Source organism: Choloepus didactylus, assembly GCF_015220235.1.
Source record: "Choloepus didactylus isolate mChoDid1 chromosome 11 unlocalized genomic scaffold, mChoDid1.pri SUPER_11_unloc1, whole genome shotgun sequence".
Classification (NCBI taxonomy): Eukaryota; Metazoa; Chordata; class Mammalia; order Pilosa; family Megalonychidae; genus Choloepus; species Choloepus didactylus.
Window position 1 is genome coordinate 4882503 of NW_023637577.1, and position 12973 is coordinate 4895475.

The 12973-nt window shown below is 59.8% G+C and overlaps 1 protein-coding gene across 1 annotated transcript; it reads right to left on the bottom strand.

Annotated features, from left to right (window-relative positions):
* Nucleotides 1-4434: 4434 nt before the first annotated feature.
* On the bottom strand, nucleotides 4435-12752 carry N4BP3 (NEDD4 binding protein 3). Its single transcript, XM_037823101.1, is given in 7 exon segments — nucleotides 4435-5384; nucleotides 5511-5765; nucleotides 6185-6706; nucleotides 6943-7038; nucleotides 7040-7087; nucleotides 7089-7298; nucleotides 12499-12752. Coding segments are annotated over 6 exon segments (1650 nt in total). The 5' UTR covers nucleotides 7272-7298; nucleotides 12499-12752; the 3' UTR covers nucleotides 4435-4838.
* Nucleotides 12753-12973: the final 221 nt, after the last annotated feature.

The following is a 12973-nucleotide window of genomic DNA, read 5'->3' on the forward strand; positions in this document are numbered from 1 at the left end:
CAAGTCCATGCCCATCCCTGTAAGCCCTCCCCTCCCCGGTGCCCTTCCCCTCCTACACGCCTGCGCCCCGCCCTACCACTCCAATCAACAAATGGGACAGCTGTCCCCTGAACTAAACCCACAGTACTTGAGCCTCACCTGTCTCTGTCAACATTCACTTTTGTTTTTGTTGTAAGAAACATCACTTTCTTTTTCTTTTCTGAATCATATGAAGAGTGGAGGTTTTGCTTACCAGTGAGAACACCCCATTTGGATCATCACCACGGGACCTGCACCTTCTTTGGAGAAAGGCTCCCTAATATCCGTGTAAGCCCCATTCCCTAATGTCAGAGACATTCACCCCCACGCTTGTGGGCTGGCCCCCTCTGCCTTTTCCGTGCTCTGGTGCTTCACCACCATTATAAAGGGCCCTCGGTTGTACCCACGTCTGTGGGTCTGAGAGAGTCCGGATTTCCCTTCTGTCCGGATTTCCTGCCTGGTCCCTGGAACTATCCATAATGACCTTCTCTAACTGTGTGTTATTTTCCTCTTCCACCTCAGGCGAGGGCCTTGGGCCACCTCTACTCCCTCCTGAGATCCAGGCTTGGCCCTGAGGGAGGCACTTAGCACATCAGTGGAGGAGGAAGGGCAAGTGGCCCCTGCAATATAATGAAAAACCTTGGCTGGTCTTTGTCCTCAGTTCCTGGGGAAGCAACCACTGAATCTGGAATTTCCTGTGTCTTTCATTCTTTAGGGTGGGCCCAGGACTATACCTGATAGTTCTATGCTAATGAGATGACAGGGTAGGGGCCAACCACACCTGTAGTTTTAGGGTGAGGGCTGGCTTCACCCTAGAAAGACCAACCAGGTGATTAGGGGGTCGGGGATTTGAGCCACACATCCTATAAGCCCCTCTCCCATTTACCCTGACCTCTGGGACGGGTAAAAGGCTGCAGATTGAGCCCAACCATGTGGGCTTTGATTCTATCAATCATGCCCACATAAGGAGACCCTGTATAAACTAGGGACACTAGAAATCCTATCAATTTCCATAATTGAAAAAATACATCGCTGCTATGCCTGGAGGGTGATGTGTTGTGATTCCATGGGGAGAGGATATGGAAGCTTGCATTTGAAACCTTCCCAGTGCTTGCCTTACATCTCTTATTTGTACCCTTTTTGCTATAATAAAACTATAGTTTTAAGTATAGCACTTTCAGTGAGTTATTCTACTGAATTATCGAATCCAAGGGAGTGGCAGGGACCCCCAAATTTGTAGCCGATTGGAGAGAAATGTAGGTGGCCTGGGCCACCCGAACTTGCAACTGGTGCTTGAAGGGCAATCTTCTAGAGGACAGCCCTTAAACCGTGGGATCTGTACTAACTTGGGGTACTTAAAAGTGAATGAGTCAGAAATGAATTGGATTGAAAGATTCAGCAGTCCTTGCAGTTGCTGACTGAAGTTTCTGATACCAAGACAGCGGTGTCAGAAGCTGTGCAGTTGAGTCGATAGGTTTTTGAGTCTTCTCAGGCCCTCTGGAGCCCAGTGCTTCCCACTGACCTGGCACAGGGCAGGCACCCACAAATGAATGTGACAGATCCACACCTATAGTCAGTCGACTGCATTTACTGCTGATTGCATCTACAACCAACCAAGGAGCTTACTCTCAGCAATGGTGGAAGTCTCCCCACCCAACCTGTTGGAGGTCTTAAAAGACGGTATTGAGAATTTCTGCCTCTACTTTAGCCAGATAGCTTCCCCTGTGGAATTCTATTTCTCCTTCCTCAGTTTTCCAGCTTGAGGCCTGCCCTACAGAATTCAGGCTTGTTGGCCCCATGAGTGCATGACAAATTTCTATAATAAATCTCAATATTTATATACATCTCCTGTCAATTATGTTGCTCTGGAGAACACTGACTGATACACCAGCCCACCCCACCCCCACCTTGACTCCACACTATTCGGGGGAGGGGGTCTGGTCATTCTTGGCCCCATGTCCCCCCGCAGGGTCTGCTGGGGCTGGAGCTAGAGTGGGATTCAGGGGATATGCACAGCCCAGTGGGGACAGAGACAAACCAGTGATTATGAGCCATGGAAATTGCTGATGGAGACTTACATGGGAGCTGTGGGTACAGGGAGGAAGGAGAGCCAAGGCTGGTCAGAGGTGAACAGGAGGGTCCCCTGAGCAGGCAAGAGCTGAGTGCTGGGAGGGGGCTGTGCCTGGAGGAAGAATGAGGATCCAGAAACCTGGGAGCAGCAGCTGGGGTTAAAAAGGGCGGCAAGGGTACCCCATCAGTGACTCTAGAGGGCAGACTGCCAGGGGCCTCAAGTGCCAGGCTGAGGGGCCCTAGGAGCTTCCGGAAGTTTTTAATCTGAGGCATGACATGATCTGAGCAAAGTGGCATAGGAAGGACAGATGCAGGGAGCACCACCAGGGTGTTCCCCATAGTCCTCCCTGGCTCCTCCAGGGAGGGAGCTGACCAGGGAAGGCTGGGCCTGAAGACATCCCAAAAGCAGAGCCCCCACTCCCCACCCCCGCCCCAGGGCAGGAGGAAGGGGCTGCCTGAAGCAGTAGCTGCTGCAGGGGCACCTGTGACCATCTGGCCCCAGAGCCACCCAGCCACCTTGGGGACCTGGGAACTGGTTTGCCCAGCACGGATGAGCCAACCCAGGGATCCGGTTCCGCTGAACTGCCCCAGCTCCCTCACGCCCTCCCCCTCTATCTGGGCCTGGCTTTGGTTTCTGGCACAGCTGCCAAGTTTTGGTACTGCACACCCACTCCCCGCCGGCTGTACTGGCCGGCCCAGCTCCCTAATTGCTGGGTGGGGGAGCTGTTCAGCAGAGCCGGAAAGGCAGAAGGCAAGATCCTGGTCACTGTGGGGCATCTGGACATCTCATCTACCACTCCAGCCACGGGGACGGAGTGACCCAGGCTTCAGGCCAGCACCCGGGTCTGGGGGAGGTCTCTGGAGAGGTCATCGGCCCAAGGACCTCAGTTTGGAGAAGTCCATGAAATGGGTACCTTAGTCCATGCGGGACAGGCTTGGCTAAGCTGGGCATGTCCCTTTTTCCTCCTCAGGCAGAGGACGGGTCTTAGCAAGGACCAGGGGTCTGTCCCAGCCACAACCTCCCACCCAGGTCTGGCTAATGTTCAAAGGGACTGGGGCAGGAGGGAAGGAGCAGGAAGCAGCCCTGCTCACCTCCAACCCAGGAGCTGGATGCTGGAGTCCAGGCACCCCAGACACACCCCCTCAGACACACCCACCAGACACAAACACACACCTCCCTACACACCTGCCACTTGTAAGGCCAGAGACACACCATCCCCAGGACAGACAGCTGGCACACCCCACTCCCTACCCTACAAAGCTGGAGCACACCAGCCCACAGCCAGCCAGCCACCCCCACACGCTGAGTCTGCCCCATAGCCAGGACCCTCCTGCCGGGGGCTGAAGGTGCTGCCAGGTGCTAGCCTGGGAGGGGGAAAGCTCTGTGTTCTCTCCTGGGGCATATCTAATTCAACCCTGTACCCCCCACTGAGGTCCTGGCAGCTCCTCCCAGATGGTAAGCACTCAATATATGGCAGCCAATGCAAAGATGCATCTGCAGGGAAACGGTCCTTCACTGTGAGGGATGGGTGGGACTCCCCTTGCACAGCCACACGAGGTCTGTGCTCCAGGACACCCACTCAAGAGGACGAGCTGGGGGTGGGGGTTGGGGGCAGCACCAGAACCTGCAAGGGCAAGGGTGGGGATGGGAGTTTAGGGACTCTGGGGTCAGCCTTGGCTGACATTTATGGTCAGGGAGGACTGGGAGTCCCAGAGCCCCAAACAAGACAGAGGGGAGGGTGCCTGCTTCCTCCCTGGGGAGAATTTTCCAAAATACAAATCAGATCACATTTCTTCTGGGCTTAAAAATAGCCCATGGCCCTCCGTCGTGGAAGGGGAAATGTTCACATTCCTGTGAACACTGCTGTGGCGTTAAAGGCTCTTTTAACAGCTGAGGACACACACACTTTCCCCGCCTCTTCTCTGGTACCTTCCTAGGAGCCTCCCACCCCCGTGGCAGGAAGGGCAGGGCCCCACCAGAGGTTTTGGACGCTCAAGCAGATGATGTCTTAGGCCAGGCCACAAACCCAGCAGGGGCCTGGGTACCTGGGAGCCCAGACTTCCCACCAAGAGAATGTTCTAGAAATGCCTTGGTTGTCTTGCCTTTTTGTTTCCCTGGGGTTCCCTGGTATCGTTCCTTCTGAAAAATCCCACTGGAGCTGAAGAAAGGAATCTGAGCCCACACTAAGGAACCGTGTAAGATTCCTCCACTCCCCAAAAGACACGCCCAGCCGCTTCACACCCAAGCATGGGTGCACACCCCTCCCACTGACCCTGCACAGCCTCAGCTGGGCTCCAGCCCGGCCAACAGTGCCCAGCCCCAACCATCCACCATCCTTCTGGACTCAGGCTGGGGCAGGCTCAACGGGTCACACAGAAAACTCGGTTTTATTCTGGAGGAAACCAGCGTTCCCCTCCCAGCCTCCTCCCTGGGAGGTCTCAGCCCAGGTCTCCAGCCTCAAGCCCTCAGGCCTGCCCCCCTGCATCTCAGGGCTCTTTGTAGCTCAGCCTCCTTCCCTGGGCCACTCCAGGGAGCAGGGCGGGGCCCAGTGCTCCTCCGCCAGGAGTGCCTTACCTGGCTCCTTCTCCAACCCACGGCCCTGCTGGATCCCATCTCTCTGCAGGCCTCCCCGTCCCCCGGGCTGGCCGCAGCAGATTCTGCCCCGGACCCATGATGGAGAAGAGCCAGCTGTTTCAGTGTGCCATCCTCTGACAGTACTCCTGTCAACAGCTCGCTCAACCGGCCGGTCTCAGATCTTGGAGGACTCGAGCCGAGGACTCCATGGTGTGGGGGGCTCCCGCAGGGCCCGCAGCTCCTGTTCCAGTGCCTGGTTGCGGCGGTACATGTCCATATAGCCCCCCTGGATCTCCCGCTGGTAGCGCAGCACCCGCTCCTTCTCCTCCTGCCACGTCCGCCGTTCCTGCTCGAAGCGTAGGGCCTGCTCCTGGCCTCGCAGCCGCTCCTGCAGCAGCTCCGCGTGCAGCTGCTCAGTGCCCTCCCCGGCCTCACTGCCCTCCCCGGCCTCACTGCCTCCCGCCTCCCCCAGCAGGCCTCGGCTCTTGCAGTCATCGGTCTCACAGCTGCCCAGGGCTTCCTCCCGCGGGGCCTGCTCCTGCAGGCTCTGCACAGCCTCCCGCAGCCGGGCCAGCTCCGCGTCCTGGGCCTGAGCTTGCGCCCGGCTGCCCCGAAGTTGCATCTTCAGGCTGAAGATCTCAGCCAGCTTCTGGGCCAGCTCCGCCTGGGCCTCTCGCAGCTGCTGTTTCAGGAGGCTAATCTCCGCTGTCTTCTGGCACACCTGGAAGGAGGTCACCGAATGGGCAAGAGCCAAGCAAACAAAACAGGGTGAAGGGAGACGGTTGGGTGCAGGCGGTGGATGGGATCCAGGGATATGGGATTCTCTGAGCGTCTGGTCGCTTCTCACCTCCCATCGGGCCTCCTCCTCCGGGCGGGTGCTGGGGTCGGCATCTGGGAGGGTGCCCGGGGTCCGAGGTTCGGGGCCCAGGCCCTGCTGAGCCCGCAGCTCCTTGCGCAGCCGCCACTGCTCCTGCTGGGCTATGAACAACTGCAGCTGAAGGTTGCGCTCACTCCGCTCGGCCCTCTGGGCCACCTCGTGCAGCCGCTCCACATACAAGCGCTTCAGCTCGGATAGCCACAGCCGCTGCCGCTCCTCCAGCACCTGCCAAGGAGGGGAAGGGGCACTGAACGGAGCCGGTGCAAACCACCCCTGGATCGCCAACTCCCCACCCACCACAGCCCAGCCTCCTGGATGGGGCCCACTTGCACCCACCTAGCTTGTCACCCAACACCATGGGATCCAGCACCCCCGGACACACATGCTGCCTGACCCAGGACGCCCTCCAGGTGTGATGACCCCTAACACATGACCCTCCCAATCTCTCAATACCCAGACATCGACTACCAGTGACACGGCATACCTGCCACATGGGGTGGGAAAGAATTACCAAGCCGTCTCCCTCTTTCTTACTCTTTTTTGCCCAGAGCCACGTGGTGAGCTGGCTGGGGACCCTCTTCTGTTCGCCCCACACCCCAAAGCCAAGGAACAGAGCAGCACCCCACAAAAGGGGCCTCCCTCACCTGTGTGAAGGGGTGGGAGCCATCCTCGTCGCCAAGGTCCCTCTTGAGCTCCTCGCAGGTCTCTGGCAGGACGGCCACCACCTCCTCAGCGGTGGGGCAGGAGAACTCGTAGGGCGGAGGCGGCTCGGGCAGGCAGCTCAGCATAGCCAGCGGCCCGGCCTCCTTGGGGCTCCGCGAGGCCCGGTCCAGGGAGCCCCCGAGGTGGTTCAGGTGGCTCAGGGACGAGCTGAAGGGGCCGGGGCCACTGCTGCGGCTGAAACTGCCTCCGCTGGAGGAGTCGGACAGGCTGGGCTCGGGCTCAGGGCCGCCCTCGTCCAGGCTGAGAGCATGCAGCAGCTGGGCCCGCGCCTGGGCCTGGCTCGTGCAGGGCCCCGGGCTCAGGGGCGGGTGGCAGGCCAGAGTGTGCAGGCTGCCGTTGCTCCGCCACAGCTTCTGGCCCTTGTGGGCTGCCAGGCTCTGCATGGACAGGAAGCCTTTCCCGGCGCCCGCCGCAGGCTTGAACACCGAGGGGCGGATGCGGCACTGCCAGAGAGAGGGGGCGAGTGTGAGGCTTGGGCCGACCGCCCTGCCCTGCCCAGTTGCTGCTCCCACGGCTCCCCGGCCACCCTCCTTGAGAACAAGGAGCCCGTGATGGATTGGAGCCCTCAGAAGCATCTCATGTCCCAGCCTACCCCATCCCAGGGCCCGGGGATGCCAAGCTCCCCATCCCCCCCCAACCCATCTCCCCATAGCAGGCCAAGAGCCAGCACAGGGCCCACCTTGTCGAAGCGGCCCCGCTCGGGCAGTGAGGTCTTGCTGAAGTCACCAGCCCGCGGGGTGGTCGCGGTGTTATAGTACAGGGTGGCGTAGTCGGCAAGGCTCGTTCCGGGGTGCCCGCTTGGCAGTCTTCCCGTCCTTCTTGGGGGAGGTGCAGGTAGCTGAGCAGCTCGCGCTGGCCCAAGCCCTTCCGGAGGAGCCCATCAGGCTGGCGGGAGCCCCGGGACCCGGCGAAGGCCTCCTGGAGCTCTTCGGGGGAGAAGTCTTGCCGTTCCAACAGGCTGCTCACGCTGCCCATGGCAATGCCAGCAGGGCTTGGTGCTGTGGCCATGAAATTTCAACAGGGCACAGGCAGCTGCTTCTAGGGGTTGGGAGGCTCCATCAGGGGCAGGTGGGCACTTGCTGCCCCCCCCATCCCTTATGCCCCTAAAACCAGGTGCTTGCTCACCCCAGGGGAGGCAGATGTGGGTCCTGGAGAGAATCCCAGGACAGGATATCCAGGCTGGCAAGAGAAATGGTGACAGGCCCCAAAGCCACCTGCTCACCCAACACTGGGAAAAGGCAATGGATGCTATCCTAGCTAGGGTCAAGTGCATGTTAACAGGGCATGGGGTTGGGGGTGGGTTCTGACTCTGAAGCAGCAGGAAAGGGGCCCCGTTTCCCTGACTGGACCAGCAAAGGGCATGGAGGATTGATTCAGACTGTCTGGAACCTGACCTTGCTCGTTCTCTTCCCAGGCTCCCCATCAAACCAGAGAGGATGGGGGCAGAAGGCACAGGGAACCACTGTGGCCCCAGACTCTTCATTCTCTCTTCCTCTCTTGGGAAGGGGAAAAACCCAGTTCAGTGGCTCTTCCTGCAAAAGGTCAGAAGTCCCCAAGGGAAACATCTGGCCTGGGTGGAGCCTGGGGGCTACAGGGGAGGCAAACAGGAAGGACCCAAGGGGAGGAAGGATGGATTAAACAATGGACACAGTTTCCAAACAGGTGTTCGAGGCTGTGCTGCTGGTGAAGGCAATGGGAAGGGGAGGCCCGAGCCCCCCTGTCATCCCAGGCTTACACACTCACTCCAGAACCCAGCATAAGGGATGGAGGTTCCCAAATCCCAACCAGTCTCAAAGCCCATCTGAGTGTGACCTCAGCCAAGCAGCCAGCCTCAACCATAAAATAGAGATGATAACACTTAATACTCAGGGGAGGACAGGGTGACACGACATGACAAAGCACCCAGCCCAGGGCTGGCCCGGAGCCAGTGTCAACACACGCTGGCCAAAGCTGAGCTTGGCAAGTCAGCCCCACGAATGCCAGCGGCTGAGTGACCAGACTTAGGGACAGTCACGTGCAAGTGCTGAGACCGACACCCTAGGGGGCAGAGGCTGCTGGGTCCTCCGGGGTCCAAAAGTGGCAGCACACAAGAGGTGCTCGGAAAGGAGCTGCCGGGTGAATGAATGGCACGGGTACACATACACACACCTCACAAATATACCATATACACACACCACACTCCTACACACACAGCACACACATGCATGTGTGGCTGCTCACTGCAGCTGTGCCCGCCAGGCTTCCCCGGACACCCACTCCCCTGCCCCAAACAATGGTCTTTAGAGGCTCTGTCTTCCTAACCATTTCCAGGTTTTGTATTCGTGGAAGACAAAGCACTTGGGGAGTGGGAGGGAGGGCGGTGCCCTGCCTCCAGGACACACAGCTTAGAGTCCATAACCTCACACAGGGCAAAAAACCTTCCCAACCATCCCTTCCCAGCTCCCTACCCTGAGGACGTGAATCTGAAGTCACAGTTGCTGAGTTCCTACAGAAACCTGGGTAGGGGTCACACTGAGTTCTGTCACCTAGTTACTTTCCCTTTTTTAAGGTAAGGACACCACGGCTAGGCAAGATTAAGTGATTTCCTTGAGGTCACAGAGCTGGTCGGGGAAAGGAGGCCAGTGAGCTTAGCACTGTAGCTGCCAGATGACTAGATCTGGGCACCCCAGATGTCACCCACTGCCCAAAGGCTTGGAATCCAAGCATCTCGCCTCCGGATCTGACACCCTGTTGCCGTGACAATCCCACCCAGCGAGACACCGCTCTTTCTGGGAGCACCCAGAACTCACTGTCACTGCTTCTTGGGGAGCCAACCTGGGAGGGAGAACAGCAGGAAGGCTGGGGTCCTGCCCTACCCTCACCCCCTCTCTGAGGGACCTGGACCCGGTGGCAACCCCCTTCAGCATGTTTCAGATTCTGCATCTGTGAAATGCAGAATCTGTGAAATGCCTCCTGTCCCCCAGTCCTTATAAGGTGACCTTGATGCTAGGGGCAATGGAGGTGAAAGGGCTTGCGAAGTGCAAGCCCTGTGCCAGCATGGAGACAAGGATGTTGGCACCAGTGCCAAATATATGCACCTCTCTTCCATCACACACCACCTTGACTTCCCCTGGGCCAGATCCCTCACCTCCTGACTCGGAGATCAGAGATCGGTAAATGACATCCCATTTTTCCCACAAAGGGTCTCAGGTGCAGGGGGCAGGTCCTTGAACTGGAGCTAATCACAGCCTTCCGTACAGCAACACATGTAATGCACATCCCACCCAGCAGCCCAGAAGACTCCTATGTCGGAGGACAGTGAGGGCAGTTTCCAGCCACAGATACGATCATGCTCAAGGTCACCCAAACAGCACCAAGTGCCCCCCACCCCGGAACACAGACAAGGATATAGTGTGTGAACTAGCCAGCATCAAGACCCAGGGATCCCCCACCCCCCGCCCCCAGGCTAGATACAGGTAGGGGTGTGTGTTGGTGAGGAGGGGGAGTGGGGTGGGCCTAGCTTCTCTCCACTAGTGACCCCAGCAGTTAGAAGCAGCCACGGAGCCCGATGAGAGGGTGTTGGTGGCCCACTCCCTTTGCCTTTCCTGGAGCCCCTGTCCCTGCCCCTCAACTTCTGTGGCTGGATCACCAGGGCTCCCAGGAGGGCTGAGGCCCCTGGCTTTCAGGAGGCTCCATTCCTGCCCAGGCTTCAGTCTGGGGACTAGTCCCTCCTTCTAAAGGGGTCCATCCCATTCCCACTTCCATCCCCTCCCCCAAACACACATTCCTTCCCGTTGCTTAGAAGCGCAGGGATGGGCCTGGGGAGGCCAGGGCAGCTGTGCAGCCTGCGTTGGAGAGGATTTAGTATGGGGAGGAGGGAAGGAGGGGCAGCCAGTGCCTTGCAACCTCACAGGGACAGGGAAGGGGATGGGCAGAGCAAAGAACCAGGGTTTCCTACAAATACCTTCGCGTCCTTGACCAAAGTGGTTTGAGCTGCAAACTCAACCACTACCAGGCGGGCTGAGCTTGGGCTGGACCACACCAGCCACATCCTCCACAGTCCCCAGTGGGCCCCAACCGGGCCCCTTCACTTCTGCTATCCCACCCCCATCCCAAGATTAGCCTGCAGCACCGAAAACCCCAGACAAAGAGGGGCATCTCTTTTTTTGGACCAACCCTTGGTGGAGATGAGGAAACAGGGCCACCCTGGCCACAAAGCAGAAAAAGAGAGGACCCATAGAGGGGCATCCAAGAGTCCGTTTGTGGGTTCCTTTTGGGTCAGGCCTTATAGTGGGAACTGTCACAGCCTCACCGCACACACAGGGATGGATATTCTCATCCCCATTTTTCAGAGGAGGAAGCCGAGGCCCAGAAGGCAAAATGACATGCCTAAGATCACAGTCAGCCACTCAGGGACAAAGTGCACACGTTTACAGAGCATCTGTCTGTCTCATGAGAAAGCCTTCCCTGACCCCCCCTTGCCCCTCCTCGGGCATGGGTCAGCCCAGCCCCCACATGGTCAGGAAGTCCCCAGGCCAGTCTGGTTGCAATTAGTCCCTCCTGAGCCCTGGCCCCAGGGGAGGGTCCCACCACCTGCTGGGGGGGGGGTCAGCTTTGCTGGGGAGGGGGAGGGATAGTGATGGTGGTATCTGCAGCTGCCCCTGAGGAATGGGACTGGAATGTCCCAGTTCCAAAAGAAGGGGCAGTGGGCAAGGGGAACCAAAGCGGGGAGGGGGAGAGGCTCAACTGCTACACTTGAGAAAGCACTGGGTTCCAGTGTCTAGCCCCTGAAGGAAGAATTCTTTGCATTACTATATATTTACTCATAGTTTCACAGCTTCACGGCACTCTACAGTTTTTCTCGGCCCTTTCATTTCATCATCTCAGGACAGTAATGACCCTCACCCCATTTTAGAGAGGGAAACTGAGGCTCAGAAAGGGGCAGTGAGTTGCCCAAGATCCCAAGGTGACGAGCAACCTGGACTCCCCGGACAAAGGACCTCTCTATGGGACCAGCTGCCCCAGCCAGGTGTCACCTGCTGCTCTTTCCCCTCACCAACCTAAGGGGGCACACACCGGATTTTTGCCCAGCCCCCCATTCCCACTTCTCCAAAGGGTGTCTGTAGCAAGGCTGGTTTGGATCTCAGTCCCCTTGGCCTTGAATCTCTCCAGACTGCCCCTGGGTCAGGAAGAACCACTGCTCACAAGGGGACTTGGAGCCCTGGACACTTTTCGCTCTAGAGGTGGTGGCGAGAGCAGGCTCGACGCGTTCACTCACAGTCTCGCACATACACACACTCACACATACACACACCCACACACAGCCAGCCGCAGAGGAGTCCTGCCTGACAGTAGGTGGTCACCGAGCCCCAGACGGCCTCCTGCTTCTGCTTCTGCTTCCTACCTAGGCCAGGCAGGGAGAAGGCAGGGGAACCGCCAAGCTGAGCCCCTGGAGCAAGCCGGGAGGAAACCCTTCTCCCCCCCCCCCCCCCCACCCCGTCTGCTCCTACTGGGTTTGCCCGGCAGGAAACTAATGGTCCCAGGTCTCTCCCCATAGCAAAGAGCCCTGATTTCGGCCTGGCCCCAGAAGGGCCAATGGTTGTGGCCAGGTCTGGGGCGGTGCTCCGGCCACCAAGTGCTGGGAGAGTCCCCTATCCGCAGGTAGGGGCCCCTGGCAGCAGGCTGGCGGCTGCAGCCTGGATGGGGCAGGGGAGGGGGGTATCCAGAAGGGGACGGGAGAAGGAAGGCGAAGGGTCACATGGAGAAGGTGGAGGGACAGCCGAGGTTGGCATCCGCACCTAATTTCCCTCGGGAAGGCTGTGGCGGAGCAGAGAGCTCTCCATATCTGCGGGAGGTCCTCGGGGTACTTTGGGGAGGGGGCGCAGCTCTTTCCGACCCCTCCTTGGAGCCCGCCTAGAGTGGCTGGGCTGGGGCGGGGGCGGGGAAGACCTGGGGTCAGACTCCCGCGCCAGGGCGCCTATCCCACGCCGGCCACTGAGCAGGGGTCCCGGGTGCTGGGCTAGCGAGAGCGCATTTGCAGGGGTTCGGAGAGAAGCGTAACCTGCCACCTGCCCCTCCAGCGGCGGGTCAGGGGCACATGGGCATACACCTGCCACCTACGCCCATATCTCCGACGGGGAGTTCAGCCAGCGAGGGGCTACGGCTTGGCCAAGGAAAGTGAGCTTTCGGCGGCCCGCCCCGCCCCACCCCACCCCAACCCCCGGGTCCGGCCCCGGCGCGAGCGCGCCCCACTTACCATGCTGGCGCCGCGCTCGCCCGCCCGGCCGCCGCTGTGCACCCCTCGCGCGCTCCCTCCGAGCCGCTGGCTCCAGCGGTGACTGCGAGCCCGGCCGGAGCGGCGGGGCGGCAGGCGCCGGGAAAAAGCGGGCGGGCGGGAGCCGGAGCCGGATTGGCGAGGGAGGGACGCGCTCGGTGGCGCTCGCTCTCCTGCACCAGAGGCGGAGGGAAAACCCGGGCTGACTCACCGGCGCGCGCGGCGAGCCCAGAGCCCGGCCCCGGCCCCCGGATGTGTGGGGAGGGGGCAGTCCCCGCCCGCCCCGAGCTGACCTGAGCCTCGCCCCGCCCTGGCTTCCAGCCAAGCCCCGACCCGCTGAGGCGCGGAGCGGAGGTGGCTCCGGAGTCCCCCTGCCGGCTGCGCCCCAGGCCGGGCCGCCCAGGGCGCACCGACCGCTCCACACCCCCAAGGCGAGCGGAGACGACACCCCCGGACG